At 34.3% G+C, this 26,147-nt stretch overlaps 1 protein-coding gene across 5 annotated transcripts in view; it reads left to right on the top strand.

The window, feature by feature from the left end:
- LOC129951737 (mitogen-activated protein kinase-binding protein 1) overlaps positions 1-26,147 on the top strand; it is a 328,044-nt gene that overhangs the window by 280,584 nt on the left and 21,313 nt on the right. For 4 of the 5 annotated variants that reach the window (XM_056064044.1, XM_056064043.1, XM_056064045.1 and 1 more), the window contains 7 exons: positions 6,063-6,154; positions 20,931-21,174; positions 21,243-21,452; positions 21,522-23,773; positions 23,839-24,131; positions 24,197-24,321; positions 24,718-24,768. In XM_056064044.1, coding sequence (XP_055920019.1) covers positions 6,063-6,154; positions 20,931-21,174; positions 21,243-21,452; positions 21,522-23,773; positions 23,839-24,131; positions 24,197-24,321; positions 24,718-24,768 — 3,267 coding nt within the window. The remainder of the gene's footprint in view (positions 1-6,062; positions 6,155-20,930; positions 21,175-21,242; positions 21,453-21,521; positions 23,774-23,838; positions 24,132-24,196; positions 24,322-24,717; positions 24,769-26,147) is intronic. The other variant, XM_056064046.1, reaches the window with a different exon arrangement.

Here is a 26,147-nt window from a genome sequence, read left to right as displayed (position 1 = left end):
ATGAATAAATTTATTTATGTGGAAAACACTACAAGAAAAAAACCCTCATATTAGACTTAAAAACTAGTAATGCACATAAACCCAAAATATTAGGACATAGCTTTTTATTGTAAGTTTTGAATGAGATCATTTTCTGAAAAAGAACATCTCTCGAAAAAGTTGTCTTGCAATTTGTAAAGAGTGGATTTAATAAGGTTGATATTAGCTCTTTTGTGGAGTTTTATAGCAGAATAGCAACGAGGCAAATTAAGAATTAGTTTAAGGACTTTATTTTGACATATCTGTAATTTTTTAATGTGAGTCCAATATGAGTCTCAGCACAATCGAACCATAAGGGGGGAATGGCTGAAATATACTTTTATAAGTTAAAATTTGATTAAACATAGACGAGAATTCCTATTGATAAACGGATGCAGAATTTTCGTTAATAAATTCGTTTTATGGATTAGGTTTGATAAGTGACCTTTAACAGTGAGTTTTTTTTATCAAACATAATGCCAAGATATTTACAAGACCATACAATATTGGTTGCATTATATTGAATGTCGTTTGTGGAAGAAAACATTGTTTTCTACGTCGTGTGAACCAAATGGTCTGGCATTTTTCGGCATTAACTTTCATTTTCCACTTATTTAATTAACTAAGAAGTTTATCAAGGGAACATTGTAAGTAGTTAAGTGCGCCTTGGGCAAAAACACTTTCAGTATTTTCAAGCCTATTTAGATCGGATAAGAAAACGTTAAAGAGAATGGGACCTAAAACAGACCCTTGAGGAATGCCAAATGAAATATCAAATGAAGAAGATTTTGCAAGTCCAATGCTAACAAAAAAACTTTCAGTTTTTAAAAAAATTCCTAATAATTTGGATACGATATCGTGGAGAATTCAACACAATTAGCTTAAATATGAGTCCATCGTGCCAAACAGCGTCAAAGGCTTTTTCTATGTCTGGCAAAACTAGACTCGTCGAATTTTTTAAAACAAAATTGTTTTGGACATATTTTTTAATTCTAAGGACTTGGTGGGAGACGGAGTGACCTGCTCTAAATCCGAATTGTTCAATTGGATATATGCTTCTTTCATCAATATGTTGCAGGAGTCGGTACTTTAACACCTTTTCAAAAAGTTTACTCATATTGCTTAGAAGACTTATAGGCATATAACTTGATGGGCAATCTTTAGGTTTTCCAGCCTTGTCAATAGGTATAAACTTTGCTACTTTCCATTTTTCAGGAAAATAACAGTGTTTGATACAAACATTGAAGATGAAAGTTAAAAAAAATTATACATTTTTTAGGCAGTGTTTTTTTAATAATTGATTGCTAATTCCATCATCTCCAGGAGATTTTTTTATTTTAAAGTCTTTAGGCAAGCCTTTTACTAAACTGTTGTTAGGAATAAGTGGGTTTTTACAGAATCTTCGAACTCTAAGATCTCCCATATTTTAAAGGGCAATGACAAATAAATAAACAATTTAACAGACGAATTGTAGATATTGATTTTTTTAGATTTTATGCTATGCATTTAACATTAAATAATAATTACTTAGTTTTAAACATTACCATTTTATCTATAAGTAGCTTTAAATATAAACGTCTAAAACTACGGGAGTTTTTTTGCCGGACCCTGTATATGTCACATTAAATAAATTAAACACAAAATAATGTTGCCTCTAAAATAATTGTATGCTATGGAGAAAAATGTTTTTAACATATGGTCGTTTTATAGAAAATTCGAAGAAACAATTTGTTTCAAAAAATAAAAACTTTAAACAAAATATTACTTAAAGTTTTTAAAACAATAAAAAATATTGGCTTCAATTTATTTACGTTTTTCCTTGAAAATACAAATCCCAACAAAATATACACAAAATTGGTGAAAACTGGTTTTTGACTCGAATATCTCGAGAATTAATAACTATATTCCACTTCGAAATAATTTCATTCTATACAAAAAACCATTGTAAACAATCAGAAATTATTACAAAAATCTAATCGGTATTTCTTGTAAACAAATTAAAACTTTTACAAAATGGGACTAAAAATTGATAAAAATTGACATTGGATTAACAAATTTCTAACAGAAAACTTTTTTTAAAATGTTTTTTTTTGATTAAATTTTGGAAACAAAAAAATGTTAATGATTTCAAACTTTTTTTATCTGACACAAAATATTTGTGTTAATATTTTGCAAAACTTTTAAAAATATTAACAGGCGGACACGATTGAGAAGTTATTAGTGTGGATTGCATCCCGTGTTCTTTTTTTGTTAAATTAACTCCAATATTTAGATCTGCCTTGTAATACACAATGCTATAAGTTTAAGTAAGAGAAGTGTAACTTTTAACTTTTTTTACCATTTTGAATTCCTTAAAAAAAATTCAATTTCTCAAGTAATTTCAATTAATTTAAAGTCTTTTCTTCTTCAAGTACTAATTAATAAATTTTGACCAAGAATCAGTAAAAAAAAACTTGATATATATTTTTATGTTGCAAGGGAAAACAATAGAAAAGATAACTAAGTTTAGCTAAGTTTATCTTAGTTTAGATTAAATAAATCTTTTTGGTGTTTCCACCGAACAAGAAGATTTAAAAATGATTAAGTTTGACAGCACTTTCTAAAATGCAAATTGTGTTTGATTCGTGTTAAAGAATGAAGAACTTAATAGTTCAGCACCATATAAGAGTATGGTACAAACTCCATGTGCATTTTTTTTAAATTAAAATAAAACTTAATTGTTTGTACACAAACATGAAAATAAACAGACCATAATAGATTATCATTAAAACTAACTCCTCCACAGAGGATCTTCTTCACAAATTTTGACTCGATTCCGGTCGGGGAATCAAGCTCTTTTCAACTCGATTCAGGTATATACAAAAATTTTATGCGAGCTTCAAGCTCTCTTCAACACCACATGTTAATGTAGTAGTCTACGAACAAACCCCCTTCTTGAAAATTTTATTTTATTTCAAATTGTTTGGTTGAAACTTTAAAATTTCCAGATGTTTTCTTACCGTTTCCTCTTGAAAATTGTTCTTTTCAGTTAGTTTGTTTTTGCTGAAGTTTTGATTTTCCCAAAACTTTCTTCCATTTGTGTTTTTTTAATTATTCTTACAGATAGTTCTTCTTTCAGTTGAACCAATTTTTAAATACAAAAATCTAGCTACTGCCGATGGGTTTTCTTGAGAATGTTCTACTTCATTATTTATAGAATGCCGAAAAAACACGGGTAGTAAAAAAAAGTTGTATAAAAGTTTGTTAGTCAAAAAGAGTCTACCAAAACCGGATCTTCTTTTAATTTTTTTTAACAGAGTTGCATAAAAGAAGCTTGCAAGTGTGGTGTACAAAGTTCACTTTCGAGAATATTCTAAAAATCCGCAGTTTCAATAGTTGAACAAAAAATCAACTAAAAAAGACAAATATTTGTATTCAATCCAAAATAATGTAATAAATATTGAAAGTTGTTCCAAAAATTAAAAAATATACATAAAATTAGTTTTTTAGCTCTCTTGTTTAGGAAAACTACACCATGGAATATGAATTTTCCGAACTCAAACTAAAGGCAGTTGCCAACTGTTCCATTTGAGTCCGGAATATTTGTATTCTGTTGTGTAGTTTCTAAACACGGGATCTGAAATAATTAATTTTAACTATGTTATATTCTTTTGAAATTATTCTTTTTAAAGTTTTGAAAAAAAGTTGCAAAAAAAAAAGTAATAATTAAATCGTGAAAGCAAAAACAAACATTTTGAAATTAATTTGTGCTTTTGAAGATCTAAGAAGGTTTTCAAACTAATTTTAATTATCCAGAGGCATTGATCCAAGCTCTGGTAGGTCCCTTCAAAAGAAAATTTGGACTGTACCAAAGTGCAATTATCGTGCGCCATTTTTTTCTCACATTTTCAAACCAAAATAAAAATAATATCAACATTTTCAAGTTCAAATTGCGAATTCGTTCTTTTATTTATAAAAAAATTACAATCATTATTATATAACCAAAACAATTTATGGTCAATTTAAAAAACTCATATCTAACTCAAAGTCAAAAAATTGTGACCTTTTTGCCAGACATTCTGAATTCATTGAGTTTTATGTCATAAGCACTATATTTTTCCTACCCATACGAATCACACATATTTCCTTGACAACATCATCATTGTTAGATACTTTTAATTCTCAAAATTTCAGTCACATTCGATAAAAACTAATTGGTTTTGAAGAGGTGTTGAAGTTGAAGTTGAGTTTTTGTCGTCGTCGTTTTTATCTCTATCATAATCAAATTCATACCCTCATCATCATTAATCTTTAACAAAATAAATTCCATTCATTTCATTATCCCCAATCCACGCATCATCATCAAGACCTCGTTTACTTCTACCACACCAAACCTCGCCACACATTTATCAAATTATTAGATATTATAATATTTTGTTTTGGCGACCTTCATGTCAAGGTCTAAGTCAAGGCGCATATGCGCGAAATATTAAGGTTCCCACATTACAAATTAAATAAATTTATTCATATGGCATGGTTATCATTATCACGGTGATCATCATCATCATAATCGTCGTCCGTAAATTACCATTTATCGAATTTGCACGCAGAAATTTAAATTCATCCAGATGTGCGAGAATTCAAATGCGAATATTCAAAACTCATATCGCGCGCATAAAGACAACAACCAAGCCCCAAGCCCACACGCTGGTTTTTGAACATAGCAATAAAAAAAACATAACAAGCAAAATCAACAAAAACCGATACGAAATAAAAACAAGTTTTATGTGTTGGGAGGTTTATCAACAAATCCCCAGCATGTCTAGAGCTTAAATACCCCAAAGCATTTTGTCTGCACTGAGGCCGCCGCCGTTGTTTTTTGTATTTGACTTTTTGTTAACCTAGAAAAGTTCATTTTCAGGCAGACTTCGACATAAAACGGTATCCATTCGTTTGTAATCAAAGACATCCAATCAAAGTTAAATTGAACCGATTTTGGTAATAAAAGTAAATTAACTGCATTCCCATTATGATTCAATTTCGCCGCCGTCAGCGTCGCGTAGCTCTGTAAGTCGCTGGTTTTGTCGCAGCCGCCACCGCCGCTGATAGAATAACAAAGTAAAATTCTTAGGTAATCGATGCGACTTATTATTATAAATTAAGACGCGCGTCAAGTGCTTTTTTGGGTGAGGTTTTTTTTATGACAAGCCCACATCATATGATAGAGTCTTGAGAAGTTGGCCTCAAGGCGTCCGCGTCGGTTTGAAACTGCATTACTGATGGTGGTGGGCGCATCTCTCGCATAAGTTAATCTATGGTTGGAAAAATAAACGCTTTAGGGGGTCTGAGCCATTGCAATAACACCTGATGTTTTTTCTTTCTTATATTTGGTATAACTTCAAGCTTCAATTGTGTGTTCCACAATCTGAAGTATGTGGGTAGGTGGGTTTTATTTACGCCAATGAATTTAATGATTTTAAGTTACACATTTTTTAATGATACTTTATAGCATCAGGAATGAAGGTGGTAGCATCAGGTTTAAATTGCGTAATTGATGAAAATTATTGTTGTACTGACATATATTTAACATTTCGTGATGATTAAACCTGTAATTTTTTTTAATTCAATTTTGAATTGGTCAGTTGCAAGTATAAATATGATTTTTAATGACAGGAAATATTAACGTCTTCTTCGGCCAGAAATATGAGTTGATACTTCTAGCAACTCAACAATAAAATGGGTGTTTAAGTATTAATTAAGTCATAATTTCGATTAAACAAAATATGACATAATTTCTGTAAAAGGATCGTTTACGCACGTCTTGAATTCCGACAAATTGTAAATTAATCTGGAAATTTTAATCTTTTTAATGCCAACATTTAATTAAAAAATGTGAATTTCTTCGAACTTGAAATTTTGGCATCTTAAATGATTCTATAAAAACTTTGATTTTGATAAACGTTTATGTTATCTTATTTTTGTTATATTTGAAAATTTTTAAAATAAGAATAAACATTATTTCGTTCTTTTTTTAACTTTATTGTTTTCTTCATTTTTCTTTGCAGATAAAACTGAAAAAAGTCTTTGGACTGACAGTATGCAGCAATGCCGCGTTAGATGTTTCTCCAATAAGCGGTCTCTTGGCTTATCCAGCTGGGTAAGTGTTTAAAATAAAAATATTTAGTTTCAAATGAAGTTGTGTTGCTCCCTTGTTCGCCAGTTTTTTTTTTTCCTTCAAAATTCAATATCAGCTCGTTTTCCGAAATCGAGTAAAATTACATCGAAATCGAAATTAAAAATCGATTGAGTTAACAAAAATATTTCTGTAAGCAATAGCTTCAGTAACAAACCGGATAAGACCTTTCCAAACACACTCTACACTTAAAATTGAGTAACTCTCTTCTGTAAAAATAAAGATTTTCCTAAAGTATTGGAGTATTGGACATCTTGCTAGGAAGTGATAAACGTTTTCTATTTGATTAAGGTTGCAAAGATTAAAATTATGATTACTATCAGCACTATGAGGTCTGTAATTTAGCTCTAGCATTTCAGTTAGGATCTTTAATTTTAAACCCATTTCGTTAACTGTGAATTCTTTTCGAAAATAATAAGATTCCGACAAACAATCATTCAGTTAGCTGTGTATCGTTCTTGACATAGACTCTTTAGCACGGTCCAGAGAATTTTTAAATATTTTTTCGTCAATTGCTGAGATGGAGTCAAAGAATTCATCCTTCCATGAACTAAAGTTAATCAAGGCTAAATTCAATGTCGTATTATATTTAGCAGCCAATTCTTGCCAATCTTTGAACGGCGGCGTGTAACAACGTTGAAGGGCAATCATGAGTACTTTTCTTTGAAGATTATTATCACATCTTTTTTATATCTTTGACAATATAGTCCGCATTTGCCTTAATTTTTTTATGGAAATTGGAGGTAGTCCAGATTCGACATATATTGCATAGTTAGGTGTGTTTACAGGGACCTTAAATACACAAATGAATTAATGAAATCATTATTTGAATCGATAGTACGGTCCATATAATTTAATGTTTGAAGATTATTTCATGCAAATGTTGACCTTGACAACATTCGTAGTCCAGTTTTTTCATACCCTTTCCAACATTTCTTCCGGCATCCGGTATCTCACGAATAAATTCTTCAATGTTGTCTTCCAATGCGTCAAATGAAGCGGCCTTGTCTGTATAGACATGAGCTTTAACGTAGCCCCACAAAAAATAGTCTATAGGCGTTAAATCGCACGATCTAGGCAGCCAATTGATCGGTCCTGAACGAGAAATAAAATGTTCACCGAACTCGCCTCTCAATAAGTTCATTTTTCCGTGTGACATGTGGCACTGTCTTGTTGAAACCACATGTCATGCAAGTCAAGCTCTTGCATTTTGGGGACAAAAGTTGGATATCATCTCACGGTACTGCCCACTATTCACAGTTACGTTACGATTCGCATAATATTTGGAAAAGTACGGTCCAATGATGCCACCAACCCATAAACCGCAACAAACTGTGATTTTTTCTGGGTGCATTGGTATTGGAAGCGCTTGCAATGCTTCTGCCTGATATTCCCTCCAAAATCGACAATTCTGCTTATTTACGTACCCATTGAGAAAAAAAAATGTGCTGACCATAAAATAGAAGCGCGCGATGAACTTTCTTAACAGAGCTCGCATTTTGATAATAAAATTCAATAACTTGCAAGCGTTGTTTGCTTCTTAGTCGATTCATGGTTTAATTATAGACCAAACTGAAGATGTTTGACAGTGAAACAAAACACGAAACTTGCGTCAGCTGTTTAAACTAATGTTGCCAAAAAAATAATAGCTACAAAAATAACCCTTTACTAACTTCCCATAGGAAGCTATTGAAATTGGTCCAATTTGTCGAACTGAAAATTCTGACATTTCTCGACGTTTCAAGGTTCCTAGAATCCAAATAGAAGATTTTGAGAGAGGTGTCTGTGCGTACGTTTTTTTCGTCGTCCATAGCTCAAAAACCAGAAGAGATATCGACTTCAAATAAATTTTGTAATACAGATAATATTACAAAACGATGCAGAAAGAACTCTCAAAAAAATAGCGTGGTTGTTTTTTTACCATAGCAGTTTAAAAAAATGGTGAACATTTTTTTTAACCGTTAATATCTCACGAACCAATGACGCTAAAAACTTGAATTAAATTTTATATTATATATTGGAACGTGATACCAAACCAGTATATTTTTAGAAATAAATCTCGTTAAATCGAAAAAAATTGCTCATCTCGAAAATTTTACGAAAATTTTTAACATTTTTTTACAAAAAAAAAAGACCTAAAAAAGGCATTTCTAAAAGTTGGTAAAAATCGATTTTCGACTCAATATCTTTTCAAAAATTTGAAGCTATAGCTTCCAACTATTTTTAACTTATAAGAAACATTGTTTTCAACATTCGAAAAATTTTGAAAAAAATGCAATTGACAGTTTTCTTACAACAAATAAAAACCTAAAAAAAGCATTTCTAAAAGTTGGTAAAAATTGGCTTTCAATTAAAAATTTCGTTAACAAAATCAGATTTTTAAATCAAACTATTTCATCGTATGCAAAATATTGTCGGTAATTTTTAAATTTTTAAGAAGAATTCAACTGACAGCTTCTTTCACAAAACACAAAAACCTACAAACTTTTAAATAAGACAAATTTACAGACGGGATTTGAAGTTATCCCGTCATATGTGGCATCCAAGCCTCTTTTCATATTTTGGATCTACTCGTTCGTTTAATTTTAATGAGACTTCGTCTAATTTTTGAATAACCATTTTATTATGAGTACCATAAAAGAAAATTGATATTTGATTAGTAAAATAACTAAAATTCCGGTTATTAACAAAAGTTTCCCGGAAGTTCCTCGTAACGTAAAAGTACTTGTCCGAAAAAGTCCTGACAAATAGCGACCCTTATTAAGTAGGCCTTTAAAACTAGTTCAGTTCTCAACAAAACTTCGTCATTATTTCAAATCGCATGTTGCCACTGATCCCCAAATACTTGAAAGATATTTGTGTCAAACCAATGAAAAACTCTTGAATAAACAATATAAAATTACTTACCATGTTTGAAATATAAATGACATAAATGACAAATCATAAAACTTTCCCTTCCTTCTAAAAGAACTCTTTAAGAGGTATTAAAACAACATGACCATGAGAATTCATCTCTATATGAATATAATATATTCTTTTCATAATCGACACATCAAATCAAAGTCGCAACAATACAAAATAGCACCACTTTATGGATGAGAGAGCACTGCAGATTGTACATAAATATATAATTCCCATCGGGCTTCTTCTTCCGGCATCAAAATATCAAAAATGGACGGTATTCAATTTCACTTCATCTACCACAATACCTTTGCCATTATGGTGCTGATAATGATGATGATGATCATCATCAACGTATCCATCCATATCCGTACGTATGTAGGTTGCTCTGGGTTTATCCCAAACCATTTTAAGTCAACCGAAAACTCACGTCGTCGTCGTACACGTCCGTCCCTGTGTGTCGGTCGGTCGTTTTGGTCGTTGTTGGCTTTTGAAAATCAGAGGTGCAGAGAGCGAGGATTGTTGCATTTTGGAAATTGCACATCATGTCAATGGGTTATGACATCCTATCCATGCATAAAGAGTCATATTTTCAGCAATAATTTTGGTCGATATTATGACGGAAGATGGAGGATGGACGATGGAGGGTGTTGCGGTACAGCTGTAGTTCGTGGTAGAATAACCTATGTATATATAATTTTAATATTTCTCTTGCTTTTGGTTTGGCTTGAAGCTCGTTTTTTTTTTGCACTCGAACCCAACCCAATGCGCTATGGCGCTCAGCGGTGAAAAGTATAGTTTGATAGGTCCCTCAACCACTGCCACTGCGGCACAGAGATTATTGAATTTGGGACGACAATTTTCTCGTCGATTTTTCGATTGAAGAACTTTTTCCTCTGGAAATGGATTTTCACCATCACCTACAAATCCCTACATATGTTTATACACCTTACGATCTATCTATACTGTAATGTTGGCATCAACCGGAAGCCAACAGGAGGTTAGTCCTCTTGGAAATTGTCAAATATTATCCACAGATTAAATGTTTACACGTATAACGAATCAATTTACTTCGCTTGCATTGCAATATCAGTGAAGGATATAAATAGCGATGATGGTGGCGTATGGCAGCGTGTCGAAAGCTCACAGAGTGTCTTCGTCAGTCGTGCAAAAGATGGTGAAATTGCTTCCACTTCTTAAATTTATCATCCAAGATGTTATATGATGGTTAAAAGGTTGAAGAAATTTTAGAACGAGGAACTAAGAATATTTTTTTTTTTTGATTTTTTGGTCAATTTCCTGATAAATCCTTAGAGACTTTTACCTGATTTATGTTCCCAAAAAAAAAACACTTTTTCCAGGTGAATGACAAATTTCAGGAAAGTAACTGTGATGTCAGGTTTAAGAAACATAACTATTTAAAGGTAAGAATATAACTATATAATCGAAAATGAAAGGGTCAAACTTACATTAAAGCTTAAAGGCTTTTAAGGAGATGGATTAAAGGTCAATCGATTTTATAAGTACCATTAGAAATTATAATATAATGTCGATTAAGGTTCCAGTAAAATAAATCACCCAAATAATAAACCCTCTGAAACCAAGACGTCAAATTGTTCGACATACGTGGTTTTATCAAAGCCCAGACTTTTGATATGAATAATCCTTATAATAAGTTAGAAGAAATAAGTGGAAACTGGTTATAATGTATGTTACTAAAGCTTATTGAATAATATTAGCTATTTTTTTTTGAATCAGAAAGAATTTTTTCAATAGAAACGTGACAACTTTCCTTTTAATTAAAATGCGAACTCGAGAAATTTCAAAAACTTTACTATGCACTTGAAGTGCAATCAAAAAACATTTATGAATGGAACTCGACTTTGTTCCCTTAGGCACGGGCACGTTTGTAGCGGTCGAGAAGTTAGACCGTATTTTAGATGACTTGGTCCAACATTTCGGTCAAAACGGCCTCTATTTTGGGTTCAATGTTAGCTCTGAGCTCTTTCAACGTGCAGTCGTCGACTTTTTGGCATAAACCACTGATTTAACGTCCGAAGAAAATATTCTAGAGGCTTTAAATCGCACGTACGAAGCGGCCAATCAACTGGCCCTTTTCTTCAGATAGCTCGTCAGACTTACTCTTCAATAAATCGATTTTAAGTTTTGAAGTATGGCTTGTTGCATCATCCTGTTGAAACCACAAATCTTCCAGTTCCATATCTTCCAATTCAGGTCGGCTCGGAAGCGCTAGCCAATCACAATAACGGAAAGATCGTAATAGGTTTCTTTTGGTTAAGTTGCCTATTGACGATGAAACTAAACCACTTAGACCAATAGTTGGTCCGTTGTGATGCCATATGGATCTTAACACCTATCTTACTCTTTGAACAAGTTAGACCTAGTATTGAAGCTTTTGAGACATAAGATGCTGGAATTTCTTAAATCATTAAAACTATTCATCCAACCATCATTAACAGTAAAAGTGTCCAAGGTAAAGTCTTCGTCTTTGTGATAGGCCAGGAAATGAACATAGAAAGCGAGACACTGTCTCCTTCACTTCTTCATTCTTGCAGCTTCTGCAAAAATTGTTTACATTCTCCAAGTCAAAAAGCGAGCCTACTCATGAAGCCCTCTATGTATGTTAATGAGTTTAGAGTCTATGGCAGAATGTCTATCTGAGAAGTTGAGTATATCGGTTCGGTAGTCAACATCACGTTTTTTCTGAGACTCGCGGTCTCTTTGATGGCCAAAAGTCTTTTGTGGAATACACTAAAGCAGTTTCTTCTTTTCTTTCTTTTAGGTTCTCAGACCTGTTAAGGCTGTGGGAACCCATCGTGTACGGTTTCTGGATATATGTTTCAGCTCCCTCCAACTTTTGCCTAGTGACGCTGATTCCGCCTCGACTGTCCTGGGTCATTGCTTCTCGGTCGTCCAGCTCTTCTTCCTCCTTGTATGAGCGGATTGCACTGCATTGCTTGGCCTGCAATGCAGTCGTTACCTTTCAAATCCATTGCTACTTACGCCTTCGCATTATAGAGTCTATAGATTCCTGACCTGTCCTTCTATGAAGGACCTCATTTGATATACGGTTAAATCCTTAGGATTTTACGAAGACAGCTATTCACGAAGGTTTACAGCTTTCTTGTAATGGCTGAAGTAACCTTCCAGGTGCTGGACCCATAACGAAGGACAGGTTCGACATTTGTGCGAAACAGTCTTAGCTTTGTTCTTAAGCTGATAATTGTTGATAATTATTCCTCGAAATTTTCGACAGCATACCGAAAGCCGCTTTTTCTTTGTCGATGCGGCAGATGACGTCTTGTTCAGTTCCGACTTCGATGGAGACGATACTTCCAAGATATTGAAAGCTCTCCACTTTTTCAACCGGTTGCGAAGAAATATTTTTTTAAGAGGATGGGCGAATTCCGAGGCTGATCATTTTTGTTTTGCCGGAATTAATTGCAGCCCCAAAACTTCTGCTTCTTTCTCAACACTTATTGTCATTTGATGGAGATCCATGATCCTATATGAGAGAGTAAGCAAACATCGTCCGCGTAATCCAAGTGATTTAAATAGTATGTCAAAGTCCATTGGATCCCTCCGCTACCTGACGAAGCTGTCGCTTATCACCATCAAAAAATATTGGCGACAGAATCGAACCATGTATGACTCCGCTACGGATTTCAAAATCATCTGACAACCTACCATCGTGCAGAACGTGACACTTGGATCCATCATAAATTGCTTTAATAATAGCAACTAATTTTTCTGGGATGTCTGTTCTCCGTAAAGCTAACCAGATGTACTCCCTGTTAACGCTATCAACGCCTTCTCGAAGTCAGTGAACAGCAGGCTTAGTAGTGATCGATATTCAACGCACTGTTTAATAATGATCCGGAGGGTGTTGATATGATCAATACAGGAGGATCTAGGGCAGAATTATACTTGTTCGGCATCGAGTGAGGCCTTAAGGTGTTCTCTGATGCGTGCCAGTATGACTTTTGTTACTATTTTGGTAATGGCAGGTAGAACGCAAATTCCTCTCGAGTTTTCTCACTTTGTAAGATCTCCTTTTTTTGGTACCTTGACGAAAATTTTCTTCTTCCACTCACCGGTGGTCCAAGCTTCTTTTATGAGCGGATTCAGCAATTGTAGAAGGTCTGCGGGAATTCCATCAAGTCCTACTGCTTTGTTGTTCTTAAGTGCTTCAATTGCGGCAACGATCTCATCTTTACTGGAAGGTGCTGTGGGGTTTCGGGGATTAGTTTGTTCGGGCCACCAACTACAGTAGTTGGAAAGATCAAAGGTGAGAGAGTGCTTTCACAAATTAAATTCATAGGTGTCAAGTCGTCCTTATTGGAAAACCCGATATTATAGTTTTATTTGAAAAAGTAAACCAGCAGAACTGATGGGAGATTCATAGCGGCCAGAGCTTCTTTTCAAAACACTGTTTGGGCTTAATAGCACTTAATTATTTCCCAACTTTGTTCAAACGAAAAGTGACTTATTTTGTATATCTACGCAGTGGAGTGATACTGACTTTTTATCAAAATTACAAGCGAAACCAGCTATCAGTCTTAAAATAACCTTTAATTCACAAAGAAACCACTAAATGGCCCATCCTGTAATCCTCATTCCATCCTAACACTCAAAATCATAGCTTTCCTAAAATGACGTTGGTAATATTTGGTGGCGTTATTAACTTATTCTCAACTCTTATTAGATGTTAATCAATCATTAGGTTATAAAATATCTCAAATTACGGCCACATGAACTTGTATTTCATCTGGATTGTGTTTTAAGTTCAAAACTTTGAAATTCTTTTGGTTAACAAAACTAAACTATTTACTTATATTTCTACTTATAGAATGAATTAAATGATTGATAAGACCACAATTGAAGTAAGTACATTTGCCATAGTTTTGATGGTGGTTAATGAACACTGTCGGAACAAAGCTCTTAAGTCTACCGCAAAATTCAATCCAAATAAATGGACTTTAAAAGAAAAACTTTTCTAAAAAAAACTCACTTGTTGTTCAAAATTCTTTATTTTTTTGTATGTACTTTCTTTTATTAAAAATGTGTTGGGTGCTTGTATGTTTTTTATTTTAAAAATAAAATTTCCACGAATCATGCCATTGAATTGGCACACACAAGTATAAACACTTTCAGTCCTAATGGAATATGACCGCATAGCATTGAAGACGAAAACCACACACCAAAGTTCATTAAACAAAACTAAAAAAAAATAATAATGTAGAGGAACAAAAACAGCCACTTTTATTTCAACTATAAACTATACAAACTTGGGAAACCATTGCAGTGAAATAGATCGGAGGAGTGAATTGGTTTTATTTTTTAAAACTCATGTTTTCAGGAAGGAAACAACCAAACAAAATGTAGAAATGTTAAAACTTTAAAACTTTTTTATTTTTGGTATAATGGCAGTGAAGTGGTTGGATGGATTTTTGTAGAGTGCAGGTACTTGAGAAATTATTAGTTCAGGTATTTAAGGCATTTAACAATAAAATTCTACAGGTTTGTTAAGAGGCGGAGTGAAATGTGTTCAAGTTGAAAATCATAGTGGATTCATTTAAGCGAGTTTTTTAGAATGGTTTTAGGAACTCTAATTATGAAAAGTGGGTGAAATAGTTTTGTCATCTGATCTAAAATTTCAATGCTTCACAAAATTGGCAAAATATTTGTATGCTATATTTGTACCGTAGTTATACTCTTTAATTGAAATGCCTAGACCTGAATCCATACTCTGGGATTTGAGAGTTAATTGACATTATCCAAATTATTTGCCCTGAAGGTCAATCGTATATTATAATGACTTAAGCAAATTAAAGCTTATGTCACAAACTCCATGAAAATTTAATTGAAACAGATGTGAAAGTAAATGATTTGTTTTGATTTGCTGATTAAAGGTTTGTTGCTTTCTTCAAGGATAAAAGTCCAGGCTTATTTTTTTCGTTAAATTTATTAAAGTGTAAGTCGATAACCTTGCCATAGAAAATCGATTAAGTTACAGTAATTAAATTAGTAATCGATAGGAATGTTCCTATTTAAAATGTGTTTTCTTTTTGTCAAACCAAATTTGGGCCCAGGACCGTTTAGGGCTTTAATAATCTTTTTGGTTTTTTGTAAGTGTCGTCCTTTTTCAGAAAATAATTCAGAAAACTGCTGAAAAGTTCGTTGCAGAATCGATTTGTAAGTCGTTTTAGAGCTTTGAAAATCTAGCTCTACGATCCCGTAATAGGTGTTTGCTCCCCTTACCATTTAACCACCTCCTTTGATGTGCCTTTTCTCAAGATAGAATTCTTCCTTTCTTAAATCATGGAAAAAGCAGTTATATGAATCAGGCCCTTCCAATTTAACTTTGCTTTCATCGAAATAGACGAACGACATATTAAGCTCGACTCCACGTGATGTGATTTGTTAAAAAATTAAGGCGTTGGCTTATGCGTGCAGCATTCAATGGTGATTTTTCTTAATTTGTTTGTCGTCATATGTATATGGTCTGCCTTCTGTATCACCCGAGCAACAGTCGATCGACTAGCATTTACCCCCGCTTCAGCTTGGTTTTACTAATGGAAAGCCTTGAACTCTCACTATCGCCCGCTTTTTCTGAAATGATGTGGCTTTCTCGACTCTTCCTTTTTGATTTTGTCCATACCTCTCTGGGTCAATGAGATAGTTGCATACAACAATTTAACTTATTCAAATTATGCTGTCTATAAAACGGATGCTTTTGACTAAATCCCGGTAAGCTCAAATTTGGTCTATTTCCTCCTGAGTTAGACCTTACCTCTAACCACACTCTTGATTCAATCAAATTAATACTAGTACTAAGCTCTCAAATAATCAGAACATCCTTTTATTTGATTTAAACACGCTATTATGTAAATTTAGATCTTGTTCCATGTGACTCAAAAAAACAGGAACTTTTTATAACCTTCTTTGCAAAAACCGGCATTAAACTTGTATTTATCAACTTAATACAAAATACTTTTTGACATACATACCTCATTCATTCCACATTTAGGTTTTTCAAAAAAAACTTTAGGTTTGAAACATAACGTCAACAAAAAAAAAAACGAAAAAAGCTTCTTCCTATCCATGTGACACGAAGTGTAAGTTTATGAATAGGGATAAATTAATTAAATCCTTACTAAAGCGACCGAGTACTTCTATAAAATCATAAAATTCCAATTTCAAAACAAAATTTAAGAGTGGGAAATTAAAAATTGACTAATTTTACAAAAACTTGCATCTAATTTGAACTGACCATAGCTCAAGTTCTTCGCAGAGCTTGACAAAAAAACTACTTAAAACCCATTCATGCAATTGGTCTAGAAACTGAAACTGAATCGTCAATCTTTCTGAAAATCTAAAGATCAAAAATGAAAAGGTAATTTTAGAATTTGTCTTTCGAAATCATTTTGTAAATTTTGTTTAAAAAGATTGACAAGCTTTCGAAGAAATTATTATTCCAATGTATCACTGTAGTATATTTTCTATCAGACGAGGAAAACAATTTAAAAATTAGATAAAGTGGTAAGCACTTAGGACCTACTATATTTACTCAAAGGGTGCTTTCAGCGATTCTCAACGTCAAAAATAAGTTACGGATATTTTGCAGAAATGGCAGAATTTATAATTTAACAACACGTTTAAAAAATAAGTTTGAAACGTTTTTTTTTATAAATCAACAAGGAACCTGTGATTCTATGCAGAAGCCATCCGTAGTACAGTAAGAATTTATGTGAAGAACAAATAAAATACGCTCAGAGTGAAATCACTGCCGATAAAAGATGGAGTAAAATACTGCTGCAGTTATAACCTGTGTTTTTTTGTAAAATATATCAATAGTAAAGAAGGATCTTACACGAAAAACAAAAACAATATCCGCAGTATGAATACTACCGATAAAAGTTAAAGTAGAATCTTACTACGGATGGGTTTTTGACATTTTTACGAGTCTCGAATGGATCTTCAAATCAGTTGATACGTGAATCAACTTTTGTGTAATATTTTTTGTACGAGTATGTATATGGATGCTTTCGATTTCTTACTACAAAATCTTGTAGTGAATTTGTATGGACTGTTGCGAAATTACCAATCAGAATCAAGCCTGAAAAGTATCTTGATAAGTCCTCCGAAAAATATACTGATGCTATGTAAATTTAAATCATAAATCGATCTGAAAATTCCCGAAGCTCCCTTGTGATATTTTGTATTGTTAATCGTAAAAAAGATAAAAATGTTGTTTTATTTTGGAAAGCTGATTTGACAAAGTTTTTTTAATTATAAGATGAGATGTATTATCGTTTTTTATTCTGCAAAAAATTAGTATTAACGAAAAATATTACAACTTATCAACGATCTGTTTCTATTTTATTTAGATCATAATTTAAATACGAAACCCTTTCCTTTAGATATTATTTCAATCAGATTAATTTACAAAATTGAAAACATAAAAGAAGTGTTCTTCTGGTATTTTCTAAAGATCGTCTTTAAAATTATCCATTTTATTAAGTTAAAATTACTGTTTGTCTGAATTTCGCTAATTTTTTTACAATTTTCTTTTAAATTATTCTGACAATTTTTGACAAATTCTCACTGAAAATGCAATTGAATATCAGCTTTTTGAAAAAAGACGGCTTTGGTGCTTGTAATGCTATTTTCATATGTAGAACAATTTGTATTTGTCTTCAAAGTACTCCTACGCTTCAGCGATTTCTTCTTTATATATTTCAAGCAAGCATTTTCTTGAAGTTTGAGATCAGAAAAAAATCCATGGGGGTAGATTTGGACAATACGAAGGATGTGAAAGCAATTCGAAACCCAATTCATACATCTTTTTAATTGAAACAGTTTATCAGCGATTGTTTCTTCAAACGTTCAAATATCGCTATCTAATAGACGCTCTTGATGGTTTTCCCCTTTTCAAGCTTAGTCTATGATTATCCGGCTATCGATGCATTGAGGATCTCAGTCCTGTTTTATATTCTTTTAGTAAAAATTTACAACTCATTACAATAAACAAAAATATTGGCCATTCTTGAAAATTCAAACGTCGGAAATAGAATTGGCTGACTTTCTTAAACGTAAACTCCAAAATTTAACTTTCCAGTGATCCAGTGAGGTTATTTGATATGCAGAAAGAGTTATGTTGATGCTATTATTTTTTAGACACCAAGGCCGATAAGGGATTTTGGGCTTTGGATTAATATAATTAATTCCAATGTGAAAGTCACTTGCTATTTGTTTGTTTTTTTTTTTCTTATCGTGAGTGTAAGATCTTTTTGTATAAGTGAACCTTGAGAGGTAAGAAGCTTTGGTATAGTTTTGAATGTGGAAAATTTAATACGATTTTCTAAAGATGGAAAACCAGATTCGGCAAGAATTTTTAAAAATGGGGTAGTGCGATATGCATTTAATGCAATTCGAAGTGTGGCGTGGTAGGGTGATTTTAGTGTTTTTAAATCGGTTTTAGAGCTGTTGCCATAAATTGGGAGTGTACAGTCAATTTTAGAATGGATTAGAGCTTGAACAAGGTTTAATATCGTGTTGATATGCACAACACTTTTTTCCGCAAAAATATTTGATGATATTTAGGCGGAGCTTTCAGTTTAAGTATATGTGAAGACCATCAATTCGATATATTGATAGTAAGACCCAAGATAGTTAGTTCCCAGTGGTGTCTTCAGGGATGTATGGACCAAAGTTTAAGATACAATTTTTACAACTTGTCTTGCGGCATAAATGCAACTGTTTGCTTTCTTCTAAAGATAACTTCGCTCCAGACGACTCTGTCCAAATTTTGATTTTATCTAGAACTCTTATGGAAGCGTTTTCTATGATTACGTGGTCTTTTATCTTGGCAATTATTATGAGATCGTCAACGTATAGACCATGGTCAAGTAGTTTCTCAGTATTGATGATCGTAGTGATATTGTGGAACGCAATTATGAATAGAATCACCGAAAGCGGTGATCCCTGAGGAATTCCATTCTCCATTGGATGTATTTGCGAATACACATTAATAACCCTGGTTCGGAACTTGCGATTGTTAAGAAAATTTTGTATAAATCTTATAATTTTTGGGTCTAGCTGCCATTCTTTTAGCTGATTAAGAATTGTGTGAGCTTTTAAAATCGATGAAAGATCCATGGTTTAGTGTGGAGAGAATATTTGAGATTGTGTAATCCATATGAAGCAGTGCGTCTAGAGTACCTTTTCTCGGTCTGAATGCCACTTGGGATTTGTTTATTAATTTGTTTGCTCGAGAAACCAAATCAGTCTTTTTGAAATTATTTTTTCTAGCACTTTGCTCAGACATGGGAGAAGCTAAATCAGGCGATAGCTCTCTAATTTACTAGGGGGGCTTAGAAATTGGTAGAATTGTAGAAGTTTTCGAAACTTGAAGGTGTTTCTGAAATGAAGCACGGGTAACCATATGTTAAAAAAATCGAGTAGACGACAAATAAGTGAACGTCAAAAGCACTTGAATTAAAATTGACTGACTGTGAAGCAAACTCAAATTTAAGAAAAATTACATTTTTTGTAGGAATGTCTGTGTAAAACAACGACAGTGAACCTTCGAGAGAATGATTTTAATTTGTTTAATCCCAATTCTACTTTATCAAATGCCTTTTCAATAGAATCATTATTTTTTCTTTCCGGCAGATCCTTTGACATCTTGTGTCATATCATATTTGCTTTGCATATTTGTTTCTGTCAGAAAAGTAAATACAAATCCGAAAAAATCCCTTTTTATGCAGCTTATTTACTATATAGGTCGGGACTTTCGGTGTCAAATAATCCCACTGCTTTCAAATCACTATGGATTGTTTACCACACCTATAAACAATAGCTCTTAAATAAGTCTCATGTGTCAATACGACTACGAATGATGTTTACGTGTTTCAACACCAAAGTTTTCTCATTACTGCAACATATTCCTTAGCTAATAAGCAATTAGCTGTACTACAAGTAAACTCTTATCCCTTAACCATATAATCCATAAATTACCCCATTTAAAAAAATGAAAGGATTAAGTCAAATAAATTTTATTTCAATCATGTAAACTGTTCGTGCTTTTAATTACAACATAATTTGTCTACTCCTCCTTCATCATCAATCTACGAACTTCTCGTCCCGGTCGTTGTAGTTGGCGTCGACATTCCAAAGACAGATGATATTTATTCATAACAACTCTGTCTCTTATTTAAAAAAATATGTGTTTCCATTATGGGCACTTAATCTTTTAAACCATTTCTTTACCTTTTCCGTCCTGCTCCCGCCCCTGCATTCTCCGTTTTCTCCCTGATGTCATCAAGAAGCACAATTTTATATTTAAAATAAGATTTACCTCAAAACCGGAATAAACAGACTACAGTATAAGTTGTTGGCATCCGTTTTGCCCCAACGAACGAACGAATGAAACTCATCACAAAAGTTAATCCATGCCTTGAATCTTTAGATGCAGAAAAAACTTAAAACCTACCCGGTCGCCTCCTGCAGCAATCCCACATTTGCTCTCGTCGGTCGGTCGGTTTGTCGTAGGTAACAAAAATAAACTTCGTCCTTGCTAGGATACAAAAAAAGGATGAAAGAGTTCATTCATTCGTTTTCCTCAGAAGAATCTTTTATAGCTTACGCGCACATTCAAACCACCGCACCTTCACCATCACCATCATCAAGGACTTCCTCTTTGCCATTTAAATTTCCTTTTATCCTTGTTTGTTTCTTTTTTTTATTCTGTTTAAATCATTGCAAATGTGGATTCTCAGTTCTCATTTTATTTGTCCTCTTTTTTATTTCCCAGGTGCACCGTTATATTGTTCAATGCCAAAAAGCAAACTCAAGCTTACCTTGTGAACACATCACGAAAAGCGATCACCGCTGTCGCATTTTCACGATGTGGTCGTTATGTGGCAACAGGTGAATGTGGCCTAAATCCTGCCATCAAAGTGTGGGAGTTGGATTCGCCAAATGGAAGTCTAGAGGATACAACTGGTGGCAATGTGGTAGCTGAGTTTATTGGTCACAAGTATGCAGTCAGCTGTGTGGTAAGTCCAAACAAAAATAAAACCCTCAATCGCAGAACCATATTTAATAAGATTCATTTAAATTCTAGGCCTTCTCGCCAACGGGCAAGTACCTGGTATCGGTTGGATCACAACACGATATGATAGTCAATGTCTTCGATTGGAAGTCCAATCTCAAGATGGCCTCAAACAAAGTCAGTGCCAAAGTCTCTGCGGTTAGCTTTAGCGAAGATGGCAGCTACTTTGTCACAGTGGGCAACCGACATGTCAAATATTGGTACCTCGATGGAGGACGAAAGGTTTGTTCGTAGTTCTTTAGCTATTTGTATATTCTTTTGACCAATCTTTTCTTCTTTTTTTCGAAACAGTACAAAGATCCGGTGCCGTTAATGGGTCGGAGTGCCATTCTAGGAGAACTACGCAACAATGACTTTTGTGCTGTAGCCTGTGGCAAAGGTGAATTCTTTGATAGCACCTACGCAATAACCCGCCAAGGTCATTTGGTAGAATTCAATTCCCGCCGCTTACTTGACAAATGGGTAGCCTGTCGAACGACAAGTGCTAACTGCATTTGTGTAAATGCCCAGTTTATTCTGGTCGGTTGTGCCGAATCTATAATTAGGATTTTTAATGCCAGCACCTTGGAATATGTGACCACATTGCCAAGAACCCACTACCTGGGTGTGGATGTGGCTGCTGGAGTACATATCAATCACATAATGAATGTGCCACATAATGCCAAATACCCAGACTGCGTTGCAATGGTTTACGATGCATCGCGATCGAAAGTGAGTTGCGTGTACAACGATCACAGTTTGTACATCTGGGATATGAGGGATATTAAGCGTGTGGGCAAGAGTCATTCGTTTTTGTATCATTCGACGTGCATTTGGGGCGTCGAAACTGTGCCATACAACATGGAAAGGGAAATGTCCCATACTTTGCCGGAGGAGTGCTTTGTGACATGCTCCTCAGATGACACAATTAGGGTTTGGGGCTTGGATAATTGTTCCAATAACGAGATCTATCGCAGGAACATCTACAGCAAAGATCTTCTCAAAGTTGTGTACATCGATGAGGAGCTTAACTTCATCAGGGATTGTGATAACTCCGTGATGGGAACCGATAAGTCCAGCTATGATGGCCGCAATGGAGTTCGTTGTATCAAGATCAGTCCAGAATTAAGCCATCTGGCGACTGGCGATCGAAGTGGTAACATTCGAATTTATAATTTGGCAAATTTGAAGATGCTCACGATAATTGAGGCTCACGACTCGGAGGTGCTGTGTCTGGAGTACACCAACGACAAGATCGATAGAAAACTTTTGGCCAGTGCAAGTCGGGATCGTTTGATTCATGTGTTCGATGTCAATCAGGGTTATGTGATCCTTCAGACATTGGACGACCATTCGAGCAGTATTACGTCGATCAAGTTTGTCGGCAGTGGTCTGGCCTTCCAGATGATTTCATGTGGAGCCGACAAGTCGATCATGTTTAGGACCTTCCAGAACGGCCAATTCCTGCGTGGAACCAATTGTTCAGGGAAGACGACTCTCTACGACATGGAAGTGGACAGCAATAGCAAACACATTATGACTGCCTGCCAAGATCGAAATATCAGAGTCTACAGTACCCAGAGTCAAAAACATACGAAAACCTTCAAGGGTTCTCATTCCGAAGATGGAAGTCTGATCAAACTGAGTCTTGATCCGAGTGGCATCTATGTGGCCACCTCGTGTACGGATAAGACCCTGTCTGTGTACGACTACTACTCGAACGAATGCATGGCTCGGATGTACGGCCACAGTGAACTGGTGACGGGCCTGGCTTTCACCAACGACTGCAAATATCTTATTTCGGCCAGTGGAGATGGTTGTGTGTTTGTTTGGCAAATTCCCCACGACATGATTGTTACAATGCAGGCAAGACTTTCGCAGCAGCGTCTACGCTCCGGTCACCCACCTTTGGCTCGTCCTATATCAGAGATCATCGTGGAGTCGCCACTCCCAGAGGAGGAGAAATTCGGCATGTCTCCAGGTCGCCCGTTCATGGACGGTATTCCTCTAACACCTGGCTATAAGTTCTCCGATGTCGGCCAACTACCTCAGTGGGCGAAACGAAAAACATCGGCTACTGAGGAACCGCATGCGCCGCCTAGTTTAAGTTCCAGCCCTAGTCAGGTAATCGGAGTTCCTAAGCCGCGAGGTCGATGGGCTCAACGTGGTCAAATTGACTCAGATACACTAGATTTGCGAAGTAATTCGGAGAGCCCGTTGGGAGCTCCTCCGTATAGTGGCGGCATTGTTGGGAACACCCAGACCTCTGACTACAATAGCGCCAGTTCAAAGGACATAATGTACAATCAAACGTACCTCAGTGAGGATAGTTCGATTGATAGTGGCATGGAGACAAGGCGGGAGATTAAGTTTGTCGGAGTTACAGGCAATGGTGGTATGAGGCCGCTGCCGGAGAAGAAGAAAACATCAAATTCAGTTTCAACTTCGTTGCGATTTGAGTCCAACAACGACCATGATGGCGATGTGGAAGACATATCTGATGGTGAAAGGACAAGTTCGGATCATGGACTCTTCTATCCAACTATTTCACCTGGAACACCAACGTAAGCTCGTTAATTTTTCTTTGTCTGAAATGTCTTTGAAAATATGTGATTTTTTATTTTTTCAGTGAATTCAAAGTCAATGCCATGAACGAAGAGGAACTTCGCAAATCAATGAGACGGAAAAACTTCGAGAAAGTTGGTTTGAACCTGAGTGGTGGATCACATACTGCCAGTACAGGAACTGGAACAGGTACCTCTGACACCGAAGACGAGGGATCTACACCGAGTGGAGAAAATGCCGACAGATCAATAGCATCTACATTAGGTGGAAGTTCTGAAAATATCCCACAAGTTTCATCTAGTTTCCTGCAACAAGCCCTAGACGGTCCAGGTGGATTCCCAGAACGAGGAGATAGAAGTTTGTTTTTAAATTAAAAGATCCTTAAGAAATATAAATAAAAAAATGTATTCTTTTTCTTATAGCTCGTCGAAGTATAAGTGCCAAACATAATACAGAAAAATCACCATCAATAACAAAGTCATATACCAGTACAAAGAAGGAGGAACTTCTTAAGGTCATAAGCGAAGCCAAACAAAAGCTAGAAAATGTAAGCTTTCGGAGTATTTTTAGAATTAGTTTTCTGCACTTGTCATACTCCGATTTCAGAATCGATAAAAATCATTTGTAATGAAAATTATACGACTTTCAAAAACACATCAAGTGTAAATGGTTTTCAAGATTCTAAGATCGAACTTGGTTCTATGATTGGAGTTTGTCGCCATCTTATTTACATACCGATCATAGTTTTGGAGATTCTTAAGATTGTCAGGAACATCTCCAGATTTTCTTGTTTTGTTTCATTATTTTTTGTATTCATCTTACACACATTTTATTTGTTTCTTTTGATTGTATTTTATTTTTAATTTCTTGTATTTTGTCTTGTATTGTCTTTATTTTCATTTTTTGTTTCTTCTTCTTTTTTTATTCACAATTACTATTTTAGGGTCAAAGAAATTTCAAAAATGGAATTATAAAAAATAATGCAATACCAGAGGTGAGAGAAGTTGATAATACTTTCAGTATTAACTCAAATTAAAAATAAAGAGAATTATGTTGTTCTCTTGAAAAGCGGATATCTAACAGCTTTTGCATATTTTTCTTTGATTAATGTTTAAATTTTAACAGTTTAACTAAATATAGGATGTTCAATTTTGAAATAGAAATAAAACAAATATTCTTAATATTAAAATTGCATTCGCATTCCAAATTTGCATGCACAAATTATAGAAAACCAACAATTAAACCTCATTAAAAAAAATAATTCGCTTATTAAATGGAAACATAATTGATTCGAAATAGGTTCACGGTCTTAAACATAAACATAATTGTAAAAACCAAACACATAAATGTACACCAACCATACCATCATCGTTTAGGGTTCATTGGCAATATTTTCGTCATATTTTCGCCTCATCTTCATTAATAAATTCAAAATTTGCAGCATTCATAAAAGAAATAAGATAACGTAAAAACAGTGTTTTCTAAACTGAGCAACTTTAAATCGTTTGCTAATTTAATTATCTTAATAATATATAATTTCCAGCCAAGAATAATAAACACACATTTTCAAAATTTTACATTTTTGATATTATGTTTTGAATTCTATGTTAGAAAAACGACACACTGCGCTTTAATTAAGATGTTTTATCGATATCAGTGACCAATATCGTTCAAATCTTTTTTTTAACAGATTATGTCACCTATAATATTGAAAAATAAATTATAAATAATTTGTATTAAATACCTAACTGTCAGAAAAGTCGAAATGAGTATTTGACAAATATTGTGTTCTTAATCTGTACCGAATTTGGTTCTTGAAAACTGAAATCTTGAATTTTAATTAGAGTGATTTTGAGGAAACAGAAATCGTATTTAAAGAAACTGAAAGAACAAGGTTATTATAAAAGGTAGGGCATAAAAACCTGACACATTTTAAGGACCCCTGGCTCCGAGACGCGAGATATTCGTGGTTGAGAGAACGGAAAGTAGACGGTTGAGGGTTTATTTTGAATTTCGTAAAAAATACGAATTAAAACCTTACGGTTACGGTTAAGCTGTGGGTTAAAAACTTTCGGGAAACGGCCCGGGCTGATAAAAAAAAAAACAACCGGGCACACACAAAACAAAAACCTTAATCGAGTTAGGAGTGCTTTACAAAAATCCTCTCCGTTCGGCGGTAAAAAATTCTCAAGCGTTGAAAATTTCTCGCCGATATTTCAATAGGATGTTGAAAGCAATGCACTTTCATCCATACAAGATCCTTATCACACAAGAACTCTTACCGACCGATTATGCGAGGTTACAGTTTGATAGGCAAATGACAGCGAAGTTAGCCAGCAAAGAAACTCCACGTGAGTTCCTAATGATTAGCGA

Source organism: Eupeodes corollae, chromosome 3 (genome assembly GCF_945859685.1).
Source record: "Eupeodes corollae chromosome 3, idEupCoro1.1, whole genome shotgun sequence".
NCBI lineage: Eukaryota > Metazoa > Arthropoda > Insecta > Diptera > Syrphidae > Eupeodes > Eupeodes corollae.
The sequence above is the reverse complement of the archived record's forward strand: the minus strand, read 5'-3'. Positions and strand labels throughout refer to the sequence as shown.